Genomic DNA, 18,922 nt, shown 5'->3' with positions numbered 1-18,922 from the left:
AATGGTGGTCCAACAGGCTTCTGAAACAGGGTTTCAGTTCTTCTGGTCACTGAATGTACAGACTGAACATGTTGAATGAATTCTTTTGGTTTGTATGGTGCATCACATATTACGTGACTGATTTTGAGAAAATCCGCTCATAACAAGCCAATCAAGGATGCTAATGTCTATTAATGCATCTTAAAATGATCTGTTTCCAGCTGTATTTTCTGGTCCAGCTCCTAATTCATGTTTCAGGCTTTAGCCCTATACTGATGCTGAAGACATTCATTATAGGAGGAAAGTGTTTAAGGGCAAGTATGTTACGGATCGAAAAATACACAGTATACTAAGCTTTGCTGCAGGAAACTATAAAGTTATGATTAATTCAAGCAGGAAGCAGCATGACTGATGCTGAATTCTTGTAGCACATTTGTGGAAATACTGTGAGGTGTAAGATGCTCTACCATAACTAATCTCTGCTATTCATAATTTATGCTGAAAACAGCTAAAAGCAGAACGGAGGTGTGTTGCAAGGGGGTTAGAAAATAAAAATCATAAAGGAAAATCCAGTCAATTCACACTTAAAGGATAATTCTGGTTTATTACAACTTGGGTCTTGTTTTGTGGTTTACATTATATAGTGGAATCATCAAAGTAATTGATGAGATCTGGAAACATTTTCTAATGGGGCAAGAAAGACAAGTGAGTCAGATGATCTGACAGGTTGTAAACAAGCCTACGTTGGCCCGTTTCATAAAAGCGATCCTAAAGCACTGCTTACATGCAGACTGCGAATGGTGGAAGTGTCTTGTTTCACAAATGATAAACTGTGATGACTGTTTACAGTTGACAGCTTGGGTAATATTTTTTTTCTTGGCCTGATGCCACCATGTTTCCAGATCCAAGCGATTAACTTGGTGAGAACAGGTGTATTATTTCTCGTAGAAATGATGGGCGAAACTACAAAAGTAGGAATTATGCTGAAAACACCATGTTAAATAAGGAAAATGTGATGATAGAAGCAAAGATAATAATAAAGTAACAAGGATGACAGTAGGTCCAAACATATGTGGAGAGAGAGGAAAGCTTTGTTGATGCTAAGCAAGTCTGTGGGCTGGTCTGGTCCTGAGGGTGAGTCAGAGAGTGGGTGTCCAGTGGTCAGCAGGGCCATCACTGGTATGTGTTGTTTTTAAGTGTGTGTGCGTGAGCGCACCTAAATCTGTGTGTCCTGATTTCGTTATTCCTCCAAATGTATTCAGAAAAATGCATCACATTGCTAGAGGCTATGATTTTTTATGATTCCCTGCCAGTGTATTTTTTTTTATATTAAATTATACGTAAGCTCAAGCCTGAGTTACTGCTGAGCAATTCGCCCACCACTGAGCCTTTCTTTCTTCCTCTGCCCCTTCTTTCCGCAGCCCCCTTTCTCTGCACCCACTGTGGTTTTATCTCTTTTTCTGCCTGTTTCTCTCTCTCTCTCTCTCTGCTTTATCTGTCCATCTTTCTGTCAGGCTTTCTCTTGCTGCATTTCTCTTTCACTGCCTCCTACCTGTCTTTTCATCTCTTTGACTTTCTGTGTCTCACTTTGTCTCTCCCTCTCCCTCTATCCAGCCTTCCCCCTGCCTCCCTCTCTTCCCGTCTGTCTCTCTCTTCTATTTCTCTCACTTTTCTGTCTTCTCATTCTCTCTCTGAAGTACTACTCGTTGCTGATGGTTCAAGAGCTCTTTTCTCTCTGTCTCTGCTGGTCTCACTTTCCAACTCAGACAGGTCACACTCTCTCAGCCCTCATCAAACACTGCCTACAGCTCCCAGAAACAAGCATACTAAATGATTCCCGGCAAGAGGCTTTTGTTTGAGATGGGGATGGAGAAAGAGAAAGAAAAATAGAGGGTTTATGTAACCACTCAGCTGTAGAATTGACTCTCTCGCTGACATGCTTTCTCTTTAGGTAAACATGGACCTTTCATTCCTTACAGGACCTCTACTAACCTTGTGGACTTTCTGCAGAGGAAAATGGAAAGTTTTATCTGTGTGTGTGTGTGTGTGTGTGTGTGTGTGTGTGTGTGTGTGTGTGTGTGTGTGTGTCGTACATTGTACCAAGCAAATGGGTTTTTTTTGGTAGATTATTGCATTTAAAGGATAATCCTGGTTTGATACTACTTGGGTCTTATTTTCATAATTTTGGCCACCGTTCTTATCGGTAATAATAAGACTGTATTCGCCTCAAGTAAATAGATGAGATCTGGAAATGTGGTGACATGGCTAAAAAACAACTCGGATGCAGTAATACGAGCTATTAGATTTAGGTATACAAATATAAGATATATTGGTAAACAAACCCCCGGGTTAGCTAAACTTATTTGTAAGAGAAAACGAAGGCAAACAGTAGAATTATTGCCCAAACTGTCCGCTGAGGCCAGGGATAGCTGTGGCACTAAAAAATGTGTTAGGATGTGACAGAGGAAACACTGAATTGTATAATGACACTGACAAATGAACTGTAATAAGGTCAACATCCAGGCCAAGACTGTGCTGGTGTAACTATGAAATTAAGTACCAAGTTGTAATAAACTGGAATTGTCCTTTAATGTTGCATATTGGATGTCATGGCTCTACTGTTGAATTAAGTGGGTTCAGTCGTTTACATACATGTTTGATTTCATACACATATGACTGTCAAAGAATTTACAATAAATAGTGTAAACACTGCACGTACTGTAAATAAAGTATACGGTACGTACATAAGAATGTAATTGTATGTCAGCGCTCCGGAATCACTAAACTTACAGTGTTTATGGTCTTCCTCCTATTGCACAACTCTCAAGGGCAGAAAATAAAGGTTCTACTCATCAACCAGCTATGGCCTGTGGATTTTCTTTTGCCAGGCATAGAATAAAAAAAACTAACAAATGTTTGGTTCCATTCCACAATGGTTGGTGCACAAATCAAGCTTTGTAGCCACAGCCAAATATTGGTCAGCATCTGGCGATTGGCTGCTGTTCATTTCCAGCAATACAGAGACAAATGTCGAGTCACTCACCAAGGTTGTGTATTTTGATGTTTGGCCTGACTGTGTAGTCGGGAGAAGTCTGACTAGAGTCATCATCTGCTTGGGAGACTGAGAAACACAAGACACATAGACACAAAGACGGAAAGAAAAAGAAAAAAAGAAGAGGGAGGAATAAAAAGCAGAGGAGAGAAAAAATGGAAAGACAGAGACAGTGAGACAGAAACAAGGAAAGAAAACACCCCATTAAACGTTCAACACTGAGTAAAATGTACATTTTAGGCACCATTAAATTGTATACAGTTATAGCAGAACACACAGGAGTAAGTGTACCCCTGCCAATGAAAAACCATGAAGCAATCCTGGACTGTGAATCTAGACTTTCATCTGAAGAGTGACAGCGTTTGGAACCAGTGGACAGAAATCATTTTTACATTTACTGTTCGTCTAGACACAGAATTCAATTCAGTCTGCATTGCCAAACTGTCCACGATTGAATGATGAGTGGGTTTGTTGATGTGCATGTGTTTTACTTCTTTGTGCATTTTCTGCTTTTTTGTTTCCACTAAATATGCGCCTGGGATTCTGATGCCTAGTTAGGAGGATTAAAAACCATTCGCAGAGAATTTATCTAAAAGCTGGTAGCAATTGATGAGCAGCTCTTTGCATATGTAAAGCATATGTCGTGAACATTCACATTTCCTTCTAATCTTACGCCAAGTAACGGTTAAGGTGGGAGACTTGCCGAAAGACTGAAAACGGTCCCGAGGGAGCTGAAATCAACAGCATTTTTGATAGCAGGCTGTTAAAATGACCTTGCTGAGTAAAGGTTGTGGATCGTAAACTGACATAGCCATTCATGCACATACACATGCACACATTAAAAAAATATACACAGCTGACATCCTACCATGTGTAGACACACACACACATGCTCAAACTCCAACACCTTGAACACACTAAGCCATACACAAAAACACACGCAAAAGCAAATGCAGGCATGGCAGACACATCAATAGATTAGCTGTGACACTGGGATGGGGGTGTGTGTGTGTGTTAAGTTGATGTGTACACAAGGGCTGACACTGGCCTAAGTGTGGGATGTATTAGTGCTGACAAGGTTAGAGGAGAGGGGGAGGCTTTCAGCACTGGGCTCCCTGATCAAAGGCCTGCAGGGGAGAGAGCAGGCTACCAGGGTAAAAATAACACACACTCTATACAGAACAGCAGGCATCAGAGGGCCAGAAAGAGAGAAGAAGAGGTAGACAGTGAGGGAGAAAGAGGGGGAGATAGTCAAGAGAGCTGTGGGAGAGAAGGATGGAGAGTGACAGAGAGAGAGAGAGAGAGAGGAGGGCAGAAAGAACTGGATCTTGCAGCTGAATCTGTTTTTTTCTTTTACATCTTTTGTATGGCTTCACGGGAGCATGTCATTCACAGAGAGAGATAGAGCATTACTGTAATAGCACTGAGACAGAGAACAACATTAAGCCATCACTCTCAAAGCGCTGCTTCGAGGGAAAAGACACCATCATCAAAACCTTGCCAAGACAGCACAAGGCAGAAAAGCCTGTACCAAGACTGTCAGATCTTAGTTTTACTATCTCACTGACTGTTTCTCTCTCCCTCTTTGTTTCACTGCGTGTTTGTGTGCTTGGGAGATACAAAGAGATCCCAGTGAAGAGGAAATTGGAGATGAAGGGACACAGAAATAGAGGAAATTGTATTAAATGAGTGGGAGAGACCTGTAGAGGTAGGACAGAGTTACAAGGTCTCACCAGTGGAGCAGCAGACGTAGACCCTCAGTCTCAGGCAGCTGTGGCCGTGGTGGTGGGTGGGTGTGGCTGAAACAGAGAGCAAACACACAAATCATGTCAACCTTGTGCCCTCTACAGGCCAAAACCACCCTCAACAATCCGCTGTGAAAACTGCACCGCTGCAACTGAGCAATAGCCTGTCCTCAGCTGAAGCTCCAGAATCTATTAGAAACGCCCACACACTGTCATTACACGTGGGGGACAATAGCCGAGAAGAGAATCTCCTCATTATAATCTCAGATCAAAAATATTGAATGTGCAGCGCCCTCAGGCTTTTTCTATCTATCACAATAAACCAGAGCTGGTGTTCACTGGCCTGACTTACAGATATAGTAGTACTCCTGGCCCACGTTGAACTCGTAGCCCAGCGAGAAGGCGCTGTAGCGCTGGAACTTCTCAGAGAACTTGATGGGCGCATGAGGTGCGTGGGGCCGGTTGCACTCCCAGCGTTTGAAGCCCAGCTGGGGGTCGCAGGTGCGGTAGCCGCGGTAGCTGACCATGTAGAGGATGTACTGCTCGGCCACGATGCGTTCCAGCGTCCCTCGCTGGCTGGTGTTGTAGTGTGGGCAGTAGATGTCCAAGTAGTCATTAACGCTGACCTGCACTGTGTATCCCTCCCTTCGTAGCCTGAATTAAACATACAGATAGACAGAGGAAGAGAGATAAATGGGAAGTGGAATTAAGAAAGAAGGAAAAACGAAAAAGATAAGTAACTAGGGCTGCAAATAATGCATTGTTTTAGTTATCCAGTCTTGGACACAGCATGAGGTATATATGCATATTTCCCAAAACATCAAAGTATTCCTTTGACCTCACAGTTATCTTCACCATTCATTGACAATTAATTGTCCAGTCAATATAATAACATAAAGTGGAGAAAAATGCCCATTACAAGTTCACAAAGCCCAATGTGATGTCTTCAAATTGCATGTTTCTGTAATATCCAACAGCCAGAAACCCGTATATATTTACGTTACAATGAAAAAAGTATCAATGCCTCAGCAGACAGAATGAGCAAATATTTAAAAATTTCACTTCAAAAAATGACTTAATCGTTTAATAGATAATTAAAATTACTGTTCAATTATTGCTCTGGCTATTGACCAATCGATCAATTGACCAACCTTTTCAGCACAACAGGTAGCACAACAGCAACACAATGAGGCTGGAGGGCTATAGACTTTTCCCTCAGCGCATATTAACAACCTCTTTTCTTCAAGAGATAAACTATTACACCTTTCACCCCCTCTGCGTATAAAAACACACTTCCTCTCACTAGATTCCTCGTGGCGAGTGCTGAGAACGGTGCTGAGAATGATAATCTGCACTCCTGTCTTCCCCCCCTGAGCCAGCCACGGGGCTGGGTCATTGAGGCAGAAGGAGATCCTGTCAGTGGCGATGTATGCTCTTGTCCGTTTCAGAGGCGGCCCCCCGGCAAGCTCCCCTGGCAACCACCACTGATGGCGAGCAGGCTGTTAGCAGGTATGGAAGGCCAGTCTCAAACTGAGCATACGCGTGTGTGTGTGTGTGTGTGTGTGATGAACATGACAGTACAGTAACCCACAAGACTCCTGAACGAACAACTGAGACGATGATGGGATTCTGATTTTGCATTCAGTCACCACGCTGTGATCTTCACTGTTTATAATACTGAGTATACCTATTATGTAAATTACACAATCTGTAATTAGACAAAGTAGAAGTCATTAACAGGGCTCCTGCAGGTGAGCTGATGAGATGGGAAGTGTCCTTGGCTGCAGTGATGTGTAACCTGCACCAACTAGCGGTAATAACTCATTTACACCAGTAGGTGGAGATATTGCTGTATTATATTTAAAGAGCAAACCTCCCCTCTTTCTCTCCTCTGCACTCTTTTTTTTCCTCCTGGTTGTCTCTTTTTTCCTAAACATTTTCTGTGACACACATACGAAGGAGCACACAATTACACACACACTCTCACAACCAGCCCTCACTGTGTATACGTTGTCCCAGCACACGCACAAAGCTGTGGACATGCTCACGCAAACATGCCCACACATGCATATGTTACTAGGTCAGGCCTCCAGAGAGATTATTATTCAATTACAAAATGAGGTTCAGAAATGTCATAACACCTCTCCCCTTCTTTCTCTCTCTCCTTCTGTCTCGCCATCTTTATCAATGTAGCGTTACAACTGTTCCTTTTTCCTGGATCCTCTCCTCCACTCACATCCTCTTTTTCCTCTCCGACTCCTCTCTTCATTTACACACATGTGGAGGCAGATGAATATCACTTCTCTTAACTAGTTTTTTTTTTTTGGGCCTTCAATCTTATCTGTGCTCTCTATCCCCGCTGCTGATATGTGAGATGACAGACTTTTGTCTTGCAGTGTTGTGGGAAGAGACAACACAGCTATGCTTCAAAGGGACTATATTTAGAGAGGGGGTTGGTGGTGTTAGGAAAGGGGAGGAAGTTTGAGATGGGGGGAGAGAGGAGAGGTAGATAAAGAGGTACAATGGGCGTGGAATAGAGAGAATTCTAAATAGAAAATGAAAGTGGGAGAAAAAGGGTGCGTTGAAAATGAAAACATGCGATGAGGAGAATCCTGGATACGAGTGGCATATAGAAAGTCAGAGAGTGGTGCAGTTAGTGAGAAATAGGTGAGAGGAGAGCAGCGTGCAAGAAAAGCTGAATGCAAGAAAGCAAGAGCAGGAGGAAGAGGGAGTGTGTGTGTGTGTGTTTGTCTGTGTGTGTGTGTGTGTGTGTGTGACAGAGCACACTTTATGGATGTAAGGCACTGGGTACTAGTGAGACATTTCAGCAAATGCAGCTAATTCACCACCAATGCATTTGTTCTTGTCATTTTAAGACTTACTGGATGGAGAGACAGAAAGAAAATATGCAAAGGTGTACATTAGAGGCTACAGAAATGGGCAATAATAACTTATTTGGTGCATCCATGCGGCTTGAGTGTATAAGGCAGGAATGAATGTAGGGCTGCAAAGATTATACATTTTTTAGATTAATATATTGATCATTTAGTCTATAAACTGTCAGCATGTAGTGAAAAATGACCTTTGCAATCTCACAGAGCCAATGGCGACATCTTGCTTGTTGTGTCCAATCCACAGTCCAAACTTCCAACAGTATTTAATTTACAACGATATAAAAATCGGTAGTATCAAAATTGTTGTTGATTAATTTTTTGCCGTTTGACTAATTGTTTCAGCACTAGATGAACATGCGACCCAGTTATTTTCATTTGTTTTGGTTATCACTTAGCCTCACCAGATGTAGCTATGAAGCAGGAGGACCATTTGTTCCAAACGTAACGTCAGCAATCGAGGAAGCAGCAGAAGAAAGGAAGAGGAGAAGGAGAAATTATACCGTAGGAAGAAGAGAAGGTAAGGTGGGGCAGAAGAGAAAAACAGGGGGAAAGGAGACTAAAAGGGTGGAGTGAGAATAACAGGCTGGCTGGGTGAGAGGAGGCGGGGAGTCCCTCTAGGTGTATGCTGTTATATAAGCATTCCACTTAGTGGCACAAGACAGAAAGGTTGCAGGGCAGAGAGGAATGGAGGGAGGAGAGGGGAAGAGAAACAGAGGAAGGGGTTGAGAGGAGATTTAATAACTTACGGTGGAGGAGAATGGGTGAGAGAGGAAAATGCACTGAATCATGACAACAAAGAGAAAGGGGCAGAAAGGGAGGCAGAGGCGTAGACAGAGACATAGTGCTCCCCTGGGGATGAACATATATGTGGTAAAAGTGCATAAAAAAGACTGATGGCTCCCATTCTCTCTCTTTTCCTGCAGCCTCCCTCTCTCAAACTGTCTTCCTCTCTTTCCGCTCTGCATTGTCTCCGTGGTAGTTTTGCTGTCTCATCATCATTTTCCTGTGAGTGGGAGTGTGCAGCTAGTTAGTAAAGGCTGCACAAGCTGGTGAAGACTGCCAGGGGAGGCAGATAGCGGGGAGAGGAAGAGGAGGAGAGAGAGACAGAACAAGCGAGGAGGACTGAGACAAAGATAGCACCCCTGCCCCTTTCTCATCTGCGCTAAAAAGAGCCTTTGGAGAATACTGCCGGTATCAATAAATAACAATGGTAAGACACTTAAAAACATAGAGTGGACAGACACAGGGCATCTTCTACAACCACGGAAAATCTATAATTCCTCTGAAAAAACAAAAAAACAACATAACAGTCCCTTTTAAATAACAAAAATTAAGAAAAATAGGAAACATCAGGAAATCATTCCCTCACTTTCCATGAGTGTCAATCATTTTTCTTTTGCTTCACCGAGCTACAAACTAAACCAAATCCATGTATAATGGATCCCTCTGTATAATGAAAATCCATGTCCTGTATAATAACTTTGCCAGGTTGTATCAAAGTGAAAGCAGAAGCATGAGCACTGCAGACTTTCAAGGAAAATAATACCAGTACAACTCTATTTGTTTGATTTTCTTCTTCTGACACGAATGGATATGAAAAGTCTAAATCCACTGAGGTCTTCCTCAAAGTCTGAATTTGGTGCTGTCTGTTCTGCTGTGGGTGCGCCTCACATTACTGCCACAGGCTCCAACCGTTTTCAAAAATCCAATAAAAACAGCTCGAAGAGACCCATTGCTTCTGATAAACATATTCCAATCTTGCAGTAGAAAAGACACAAGTAACTTCTGACTGTGGTAAAAAACACTTGTGGCTTTCAGCTCTTTACAGGTATTAGTGTCTTTACAAATGTGTTTACAGTATCAGTTGAAAGAGGCTTGCTTTTATGGAATAACATCATAAAGGCAATGAAAATGTTACCTTTTGAAGTTTTGTGCTTCATTGGGCAAGATTTTTCCTGCAACGATATCGTGAGATTTCTTTTCCCACTTGCTTTATGTGTTTTTTTTATCTACAAAGCAATTATGAACAGAAATAGCACCATAAAAGGATTGACTTTTGCATAAATGCTCTTGTCGCTGCACAGACTATCACAGTCTCTACAGCAAATGTAAATAATCTATGTCTAATTAGCAGTACAAGGTTGTTTCTGGTGTCTACATTGTATTTCATTATTTCTTTCCAAGATGGCTGCCATGAAAGATTAGTTTATCAAACTTTGTATTAAAGTGACTGTGTAAAATCTTGTACAGGCTGTGTACCTCTAAAGTGTTGCTATTTCGCTGTTTTTTTCACAGTTGTAGAAGCTTCTCTCAGTAAAGATGAGGTCAGCGTGTCATCGTCATTGATTACCTTAGAAACATACTCTCTGGGGTAATTAACATCAGTCTCATCAGGAGGATAAACTACCGATGCGCAAAATGGCGTGACTTAAACGCCATTTACCAATCGTCTGTTTACCACTGACAAGACTCATCCAATCGAGTCCCCTGGCAGGGATGAGCTAAGCTCTGCTGTTTTTCCCTTTACCTCAGCACCAAAACTCATTACTTGACATGCATGCCAGCATTCATTCACACACACACACACACGCACACACGCACACACACACACACACACACACAAACACAGTATCTCCTGTGAGTCGTCACTGATTGAGTTAACGCCGCAATTAACGGCCCGATTTACAATGTTTCGATCCTAAATGGAGGATTGAGGGAAAAACAACTGCTGAGCCAGTCTGTGGGAAGAGGCAGACACTGCAACTCTCCTCTATTACTATTAGACCACTGGGAGTCATTGACCGGTTTCCTCCACAACCTCTGTTCACTCTGGCCTCAGAGAAACTGAGGAACATTACCTTTTCATATTTACCCATTTCTCTGTAAACCTCCCCGCGGTTTATTCCTCGACCTTCCACCTTTACTTCCATCATTCGAAAAGCTCTGCCACATTTCTTTCCTTGCTTTTATTTATTCAGGGAATGCTTTGCGATAACAATGTTAACATTTACAGCCATCCACACCTAGGATCTATCCTGTAAATCTACAGTGTCCATCTGTTGACCCCTGTTTCCTATAGCTTCTCTTCAGTGTACAGTAAACCAAACTGCATCCATCTAAGGCACAGGCTCATGGAATTTTTAAGCAAAAAACAGTGATGTTTTCTAATGAATATCGATTGTCATTACATTCACAGTGTGTTAAGATTACCTACTGAAAACTGAGTAGACACTCTCCACTCTGCTCCTGAGAAATTCTGAAATGCCAGCGATTTCAAATGAATCAATCACCTCAGTAATTAATACATTTGTGTTGATGTTGCCTGGTCATGACATTTACACTGCATGCCAACAAAAACGAGTTGAAACAACTTCATAAGTGAAACACTAAATGCTCAGCCATTGCTGCTGTAGTTTGAACATGCAGCAAGTTACAAATAACAGCTTTAAAGTGATATTTTATTGATCTCCTATAAACAAAATCTCTTTGCTTTCCACTGTCAGCGAGAGGTCACAGAGCAACTTCAGCTAAAGAACAATATCCAGTAGCTTGTGGGGCCCATTCTTGCCGCCACAGAGGCTGAGAAATGGATCTTTCAGTTAAAGGTTGCTCTCTCTGCTCACTGTTTCACCCTGCAGTTCAGTCGCTTGGTGTCCCTGTCTCCCCCGGCCTTGGTCCAGGCTCGCCTGTAGTAAAGTGAGTGGGGGAGGTATTAGTATTAGCCAACTTAACCGAGGCAAATGTAACTATGAGAGGGGCATGCAGTGTCATATACTAAAGAACACCAAATCTATAGCAGCACCCCTGGATTTACACCTGGTGGAGGAAATGATGCAGGACTGAGTCAGGAGCCAGGAGGACTTTAGAAAAAAGTAATTAATATATCAGGTACAAGGGTTACCTGTCAGTTATTCTTTTTTTCAGTTAATAAATGAATCACTTCATTTATAAAACACCAGAAGATGGTGAGAGATCCTTATCACAATTTCTCACAACCCAATGGAACATCTTCAAATGACTTGCTTTGTCACACCAACAGTCCAAAACCCAAATATATTCAATGTACAATGATACAGAACAGAGAAAAACAGCAAGTCCTCACACTTGAGAAGCTAGAAGCAGCAAATGTTTGGCATTTGGGCTTGATAAATGCCTTTAACAATTAATTGATTATCAAATTTTTCTGTCCATTCATCGACTAATTGTTTCACTACAATGTGATACACATTATAGTTGTTATTTATGTATGCACAAATTAGACTATGTTTGGGAGACAATGGGCTACTGCAAAGAGCACTTGTTGTTTGCTAGCTGGCTCAGTGGGCATGCTTATTTGAATTGTGGCAGTGAGGGAAATAAAAAGGATCATGATCAACATAATAACGCCCTTTCCACAGGTCCTACCTGTGATTAAATCTCTTGCAAAGCATTAAGGGCCGCTGCCAGCTTGTTCAGAGGAAATATGAACAGGTGTAAATTTCATTGATTAATCTACGTGGCTTGGGCTGCTCTTTACTTTCTAGTCATCCACAGTGGAAGTTTAAATATCAAACAGAAATATAGATGACACAGTTGAATATCAAGGCTCTCCTCCAACTCGACTTTTTGCATAAAATAAATATAAGAGACCATTTGGGAATATTTTTCCAGCTATAATTGGCCCCTGGACTTTGGACTTTGTTGTGGCAACTCAGACTGGCAGCAATATGGTTTAGACTTTAGTTAGAACTCAAACCCAGCAATGAAACTCCCTATTTTAATGACCAAGGTTTAGATTAATGCAACTGGGATTTCAAGTGCCCAAAAGAATCAGTGCATATAATAAATATAATTTCTGTGATGTCAAAAAATCTGGTCAGAAGTAAAATGGTGAAATGGAAAAAGAAAAGGAGAATCACTTTTCTCTTAATGACGGCACATTTATAACCCTTAGAGGTATCTCGAGGTGACGTCAGACTGCACTCACGGCCAGCCTTAAAAAGTCATCCATCCTGCTGAGTTCTTGGTGTGATTATTTCCTGCAACAAGCCATGATGACCAGAGTCCATCTCTCTCAGGGTGAGGCTCTAATTTTACTTCGCTATTAAAGGCTTGTTTGTCCACATCCTGTCTTGCACTTTCTCCACAAGTGCACTTCTCATTTGCTGTCTCACACCCAACCCTCTTCCTGCCTCTCGTTCACCATTTATCTGCTTTGCAGAACGATGTCCTCAGATAATGAAAAGCACAACTTATTGTCCTCTTTCCTTCATCCAGTGAAGCCTGTTCTCCCACATTCATACAAGGAGAAAATGGACCGACCCTGTGGAAAATAATTGTCTGCGTGTTTGCATGGGTTTGCTTATGTATGTGTTCAGGTAAGGGCACAGCATAGTCCAAACAAGATTGAAATTGACGTGTTGCCAGGTTGTTGAATGTGGCGCTGGGTGAAAATCAGAAAGATCTGAAGTTTATCTATTTTTTTTCCCTTAACTAGGAAGTCTCTACAGAAACATGATCTCTATTACAGGAGAGACCTGGCCAAAATGGCAACACAAAATAAATATCACAGTTACATAAGGGAAGGAGATCGTGCCCAAAACAGATGGTGAATTTAAAAAACAACACCTATCCTGACTAATTTAAAAGATTAATACAGGAAAAAGAAAATGAACTGTCCTGAATGAACTAAATAGGAGATGGTATGTGACCTAATTCAAAAAGAGAGATTTCTCTTCTGTAGGTGTGATTGAATGTGGTTTAATCTTTTTTCATTACTTTTTTCTTTTCATTTTTGGCTACCTTCCAAAATGAATTCCTTCCATTAAATAAAACACTTATTCCATCCATCATGTTCAAAATTAATTCCAGTGGTACACTTGTAGCAGCGCATATCACATAACTAGGACCACTGCTGTCAAACAAAGAAAAAAACCCCACAAAAAAAGACCTTTAAAAAACTAAACCCATCACACTGACAAAGCAATAATTATTCACAAAATAATTAAATCAGTGCCATTTCTCTGAAACAGAACAGACAAGTATTTTCTGCTGTACAAAACAGTTTTTAGATTTAATAAAAAAAACAATGAATCGCGTGAAAATTAGACAATAAAATAGTGTAAAAATGACAATAGATTAAATTAAACATCTTGAATGTGCAGGAAAAATCTTTTTTTTTAACACATTTTGTTCTGAACCTGCTATAATACATTTTCGGGGCAGCTGAAATGACACTCAAACTGTACATTCAATTTCTTTTCGCCTAGAATCGCTTTTTGGTCCATCGACCCAAAAGTGGAAATGAGTTCTGACCAGAGGTGTGGGCACATTGTGGCAATTGACACAAACCTGACATATTACCTTTGAGAACAGGCCCATTTCGATTTTGTTTGTAGTATACTGCCTCTTAAATGTAAAGGGTGCCGGACTCACAGAGGGAGAGAGTCCGACAGGCAAGCACAGAAAGTGAGATAGCAGAGGGGCTGTGACACACAATAGAAGCTCTCATCAAGATGAATTTTCCACAGTACACGCCCTCAGTGAGGGTGCCAGCCAGCTCCCGCTAGCTTATCTCGCCCATCTCCAACTGTCTGGCTACTGGCAGTGCAGAGGACACACTCAAGAAAAAGACTAAGAGGGTTCACAAACAAACATAACCTTAGTATTCGTGCATCTAAAGAATAAACTGACAAATTAGGCACCTGAAATGGCGAGCAGGTAAAACTGAACACAAAAACCACAATATATGAGAAAATATGCATAATATATCGTGCAAAATTAAATCCACAGAGCGGCTCATGGTCGCCGAGAAGACAGAGCTACCTCTATTATACTTATAAAGTACAATATGCAAGCTTTGAAGCTCAGTGTGTGAGGGGCTCGGCTTCTCTCACAGGAAGTCAACCACAGTAGGGTGTTCACTTTCAAAAACCACAGTCTTAAGCTCCTACTCTGGGCTGGCACACATATCCCTCTCTCAGCGAGCACGAAAAAGGGGAACGAGAACAGAGACAGGAGAGAGGGGACAAGGGGAGAGGTGGAAAAGAAGAAAGAAAGATGAAGGAAAGTTGTTCTGGGTCAGATTTAGACTGGACGATATTCAGGCAGCTCCAACCTAATGGATGCCAAGAATAATAATCTGGTCTTTTATCTCCAAGCCATGGCAACTGCATGGTTTCATGTAGGTACGTAGCCCCCCAATAGAGACCACCAAACACACACACACACACACACGCACGCACACACACAGACACCCACACCCACACACACATCACGGATTACTGAGGCCTAATATAATTAATTTACACGTGTCTTTTAACAGATAAACTTTCTCCTATTACGTCATTTCCAGTTTGTGATATCCCTATACACACCAAACATAAAGAGGCACAAATGCACAAACACTTCCTAGCAGGCCTCCATAAATAATTCACCCATTTTCTTAAAATAACCCATCGCCTTTTAAAATATATTCTCTTTTCTTTGTGCAAACAACCCTCCAGCTCGTACAGCAGAGTGGTCATGGAGTAATTATTTACACATTCTACCGGAGAGCACTGATACGAGTGCATATGGGAGGAGAGAGAAAGCTACTGGGTAGGGTGAGGAGAGTCTGCTCAGGTAGCATGTCAATCTGTGGCCCATTAGCAGGTGACGCCAGCCAGGCATGTTCAAAGCAGGTTCCCAAGTTACAACAGACCTTTCTCTTCTGAATAATTGACTGGCCGCAGCCCACGTTTTCTCGCTCCCCTCCATTCTTCTCTGTCTCCTGTGCATCACCTGCGCAGTTCCTCTGCTTCTATTGTTCTTTTTTCGCTCCACCTTCCATCTCTCTGTCTTTTGTGTTTTCTTTCAGACCTTCCTTGCCTCCCACTTTATCTTGCTTCTCCCTTCCATCACTCTTCTTCTCCCAAGGCTATGAATTGTGAAGGCTGCCAGTACATATAGGCACTTAATGTAACCGAGGAGATAAAGAGGCAAGAATTCGGTGTGAGACATCCATGTAGAGGCGACGCTTCTCTCAGCACTACATGATGTCATGGGATGCCGTGCAAATACCACGGCACTTTTAAGGACATTTTGTGTGCCATGTCTACGAATTTTAAGCTTTTCGCATGTCATTTAACGCCGTTTTAGTTAAGGTTCGTGGTTAGTCAGAGAAATTATGTAGTAGTGGAGAAATGACGTGGCGTGAAATGACACGCGAAAAAGCAAAAAATGCGTAGTGATAACATGCGAAATTACTTAATAAATTGGCGTGTTATTCATATGCCATTTGGCGATACCAGGCTGCTCAGCATGTTTACTTCTTCGGGACAATTTCTAACACCACAGCTGCTGTTTGGTAATGCATGCAGACAGTGAAGGGAGAGGACTGGGTGCAGGAGGCTGAAATGCTACATGTTTGTACTGCTATCTGTTAAAACACTTCCAGTAGATTGAGAGAAGATTTGAGTGCACAGTTGAGAGCCTTCAATACTGAGCAGGCTCATGGGCTTCACAGAGCTAGACCTGGAACAGAGTGAAGAATGGCAAGGGATGAGAGAACTGTTGTTACACCACACAATGTTACTAAAGGAAATCCACCTGCTCTCTCAATTGCCACGATACCTCCTCCTGGATATGGAACCCCCCCTTCTGGAACAACTTTGTGATGAGGCACAATACATTATCCTGAGGAATCAAATCAAATTCAAACGCCCCCAACCCCCCCCTGCCCCCCTGCCATTTGCAGCCCAGCATCTGGTTTGGGCCATTAATGAATGCTGCCTCCTCCCATCTCCTAATGGAATTGCCTTGTCTTGGAGTTCACTGCTGTTACACCGGCTCAGCAGTGGCAAAAAGATTACTCGAAAGATTAAAAGAGAGAATAAACCAGAGGCTGCATATGACAGGCAGCCAGGCCCCAAGATCACACATTAGATAATTGGCGCAAAAAATCCCCTGTCTCTGTCTCTCCTCTGTTTTCTGCTGGGGTTTGGAAATGGTGGGCAGCAGATCCCCGCCTGGTGTGCTGTCACACCTCTGCAGAGAAAACTGTTTGAAGAGGCTGGAACAAAGCCTGTGTGGTGTATGCTATGTCTGTATGAAAATGTTGCCTTTGTGGACCCAGTGATGAGCCTAAATGTAATGGAATAGTTAGCGATTCTTCATGCAGCTGGTTAGATCTGGGAAGGATGTCGACATACACAGATAGTCACAAATGCACACAAAGACAAGCACATGCACTTCCTCTCTCACTCCAAAACAAACACCCTCTCACTCACTCCACTACACATGCACGCTTTATCTCCCTCTTTTATTGTGCCAGTGCATCTTTCTCTCCTTTAATTTTTCCACTTCGCTTTGCTTTACACTATCTTTCCATCTATCTACAATGTGTAGTTATCTCTCCTTCCGTCTCTTCCCCTCTCAGAGCAGCTCAGCGAAGGGTCTGTGCCCTTTCATAATTCATGGAGTTGTTCTTATGGCTCAGGCAGCCATGTCGGATGTGAATCTGTGCGCCTCAAAGGCTCACTCAGCCTACACCGCCTCAGCCAGAAGGGTTACTGCTCGAGCTACTGTGCTCAGGTACCATACAAGACTAAATCAACACGCTCAATCAGACCCGGGTCATACGGCACATGCAAATTCTCTGCTTTTGTTTCAACCTCCGCAGACAATACCACCTTTTTATGAAAGTCAATTTGGCATGCTTTTATGCAGCAAACAATAGGGCTGGGCAAAAATGGAATATTATCATTTATGATATGAAACTGATGATCTGACTGTATCATGTTATTGTTCTACAAATTTGCAGGTTTTTGTTTTGTCATAAAGCTGCTATTAAAATCTAAAAATTCTAGAAGTTTTTATTTTACACATATAATGAGCTGAGTGCTTAAATCTAGGTTTGGTTATTTTTTACGTTATTATATTTTTGGTTTTTATGCTTTTTCTATAATGTGATATATATTTGGATAGTAAATATCCATAAAACCTGAATTGATTTTTCGTGAGAGTGAACCAAACCTTAAAGTTGCATGTCGTAAAAACCAAAACAACATGCTGAAAGACGCTGAAATGTGTAGAGCTGAGGTGAACTGCAGAGTGGGGTGATAATTCTCTGTGGTTTTGTCAATATGAGTGACCCCTTTCACAATCACATTGCCCAGCCCTAGCCATGAAAACTTATCCGACAATACCTTTCTTTACTCTGTATATCAAATCTATCGACGCTGTATAAACCAAACACGAACAGAAATGAAACATAATCTGACATTAGCAAGAAAAACACCTTAAAGTGTGCACCTGCGTGCATACATCCACTCACATGAAAAAATACACACATTTTCAAATAATAAAACACCATGACACACTCAATGTGTTCTTGAGGAAAAATGACAGATTTGATTGATTACTTGATTGGAAGCTGAATTAAACTGCAGGGTGTTTGGTTCTCCGTGTTCAGATCCAAGAGTAAAATGGTGCGTGTGGCAGGAAAACAAAAGATGAGAGTCTCTGCTAAACAGGCAACTTAATTAGTAAGTATGTTCCTGTGTGCTGTATACTACATACACACAAACACACAAATGCCAACACACACACACACACACACACACACACACACACACACACACACACACACACACACACACACACACACACACACACACACACAGATGAACACATACAGTGCCTGAGTACAATCCCATTAAACACACAGGCACCTCCACTGCTACGAACTCACAACTGGGCTTTTCTTTTCTCACACACAAACCCCGGATGAGTGACAGCTTTATGGAGAGGTTCTGAACACAAAAACACACAAACAGAAGCACATACACTAAACACACACCCTCTCTCACACACTTGCAACCACACACACACACCGTCACACCAACAGAATGAAAAGGAGACTCGTTAACCACTTTAATCAATGTTAATCACTGCAGACTCGCCTCACTGTCAAGACTGCAACAATGTCTGTCTGAGAAAGAAAAGAAGAGAAAGAGAGAGGGGGCAAAACAGACAGAGGGGGAGAAACATAGACAGACTGGGTGGAGCAGGGTGGGGAAAGTGTAAAAATGTGAAATGGTATCCAAAAATATACACTGCCCATGGAGCGGTGAACCCATTGCAGTTTTGATGTACTTTATCTTGTTTTTCAAGGTCTGTTTCTTGGGTCCGTGCAGCTGAGCCTCGGGAGATGTGGTCGGGCCAGGCTCACGCCGACGGGGTTTAATTTCAGCCAAGGGGCCAGAAGGACGGAGAGCGAGGGGATATAGGGC

General features: G+C 42.1%; 1 protein-coding gene across 1 annotated transcript in view; it reads right to left on the bottom strand.

The window, feature by feature from the left end:
- The window catches only part of efna3a (ephrin-A3a), a 56,391-nt gene that overhangs the window by 3,251 nt on the left and 34,218 nt on the right, over positions 1-18,922 (bottom strand). The window contains exons 2-4 of the mRNA XM_040121004.1: positions 5,129-5,430; positions 4,765-4,830; positions 3,023-3,100 (exon numbers count right to left, since the gene is read on the bottom strand). Coding sequence (XP_039976938.1) covers positions 3,023-3,100; positions 4,765-4,830; positions 5,129-5,430 — 446 coding nt within the window. The remainder of the gene's footprint in view (positions 1-3,022; positions 3,101-4,764; positions 4,831-5,128; positions 5,431-18,922) is intronic.

The sequence above is a fragment of the Xiphias gladius genome, chromosome 24 (assembly GCF_016859285.1).
Source record: "Xiphias gladius isolate SHS-SW01 ecotype Sanya breed wild chromosome 24, ASM1685928v1, whole genome shotgun sequence".
NCBI lineage: Eukaryota > Metazoa > Chordata > Actinopteri > Istiophoriformes > Xiphiidae > Xiphias > Xiphias gladius.
This window is presented reverse-complemented; position numbering and strand designations above follow the sequence as displayed.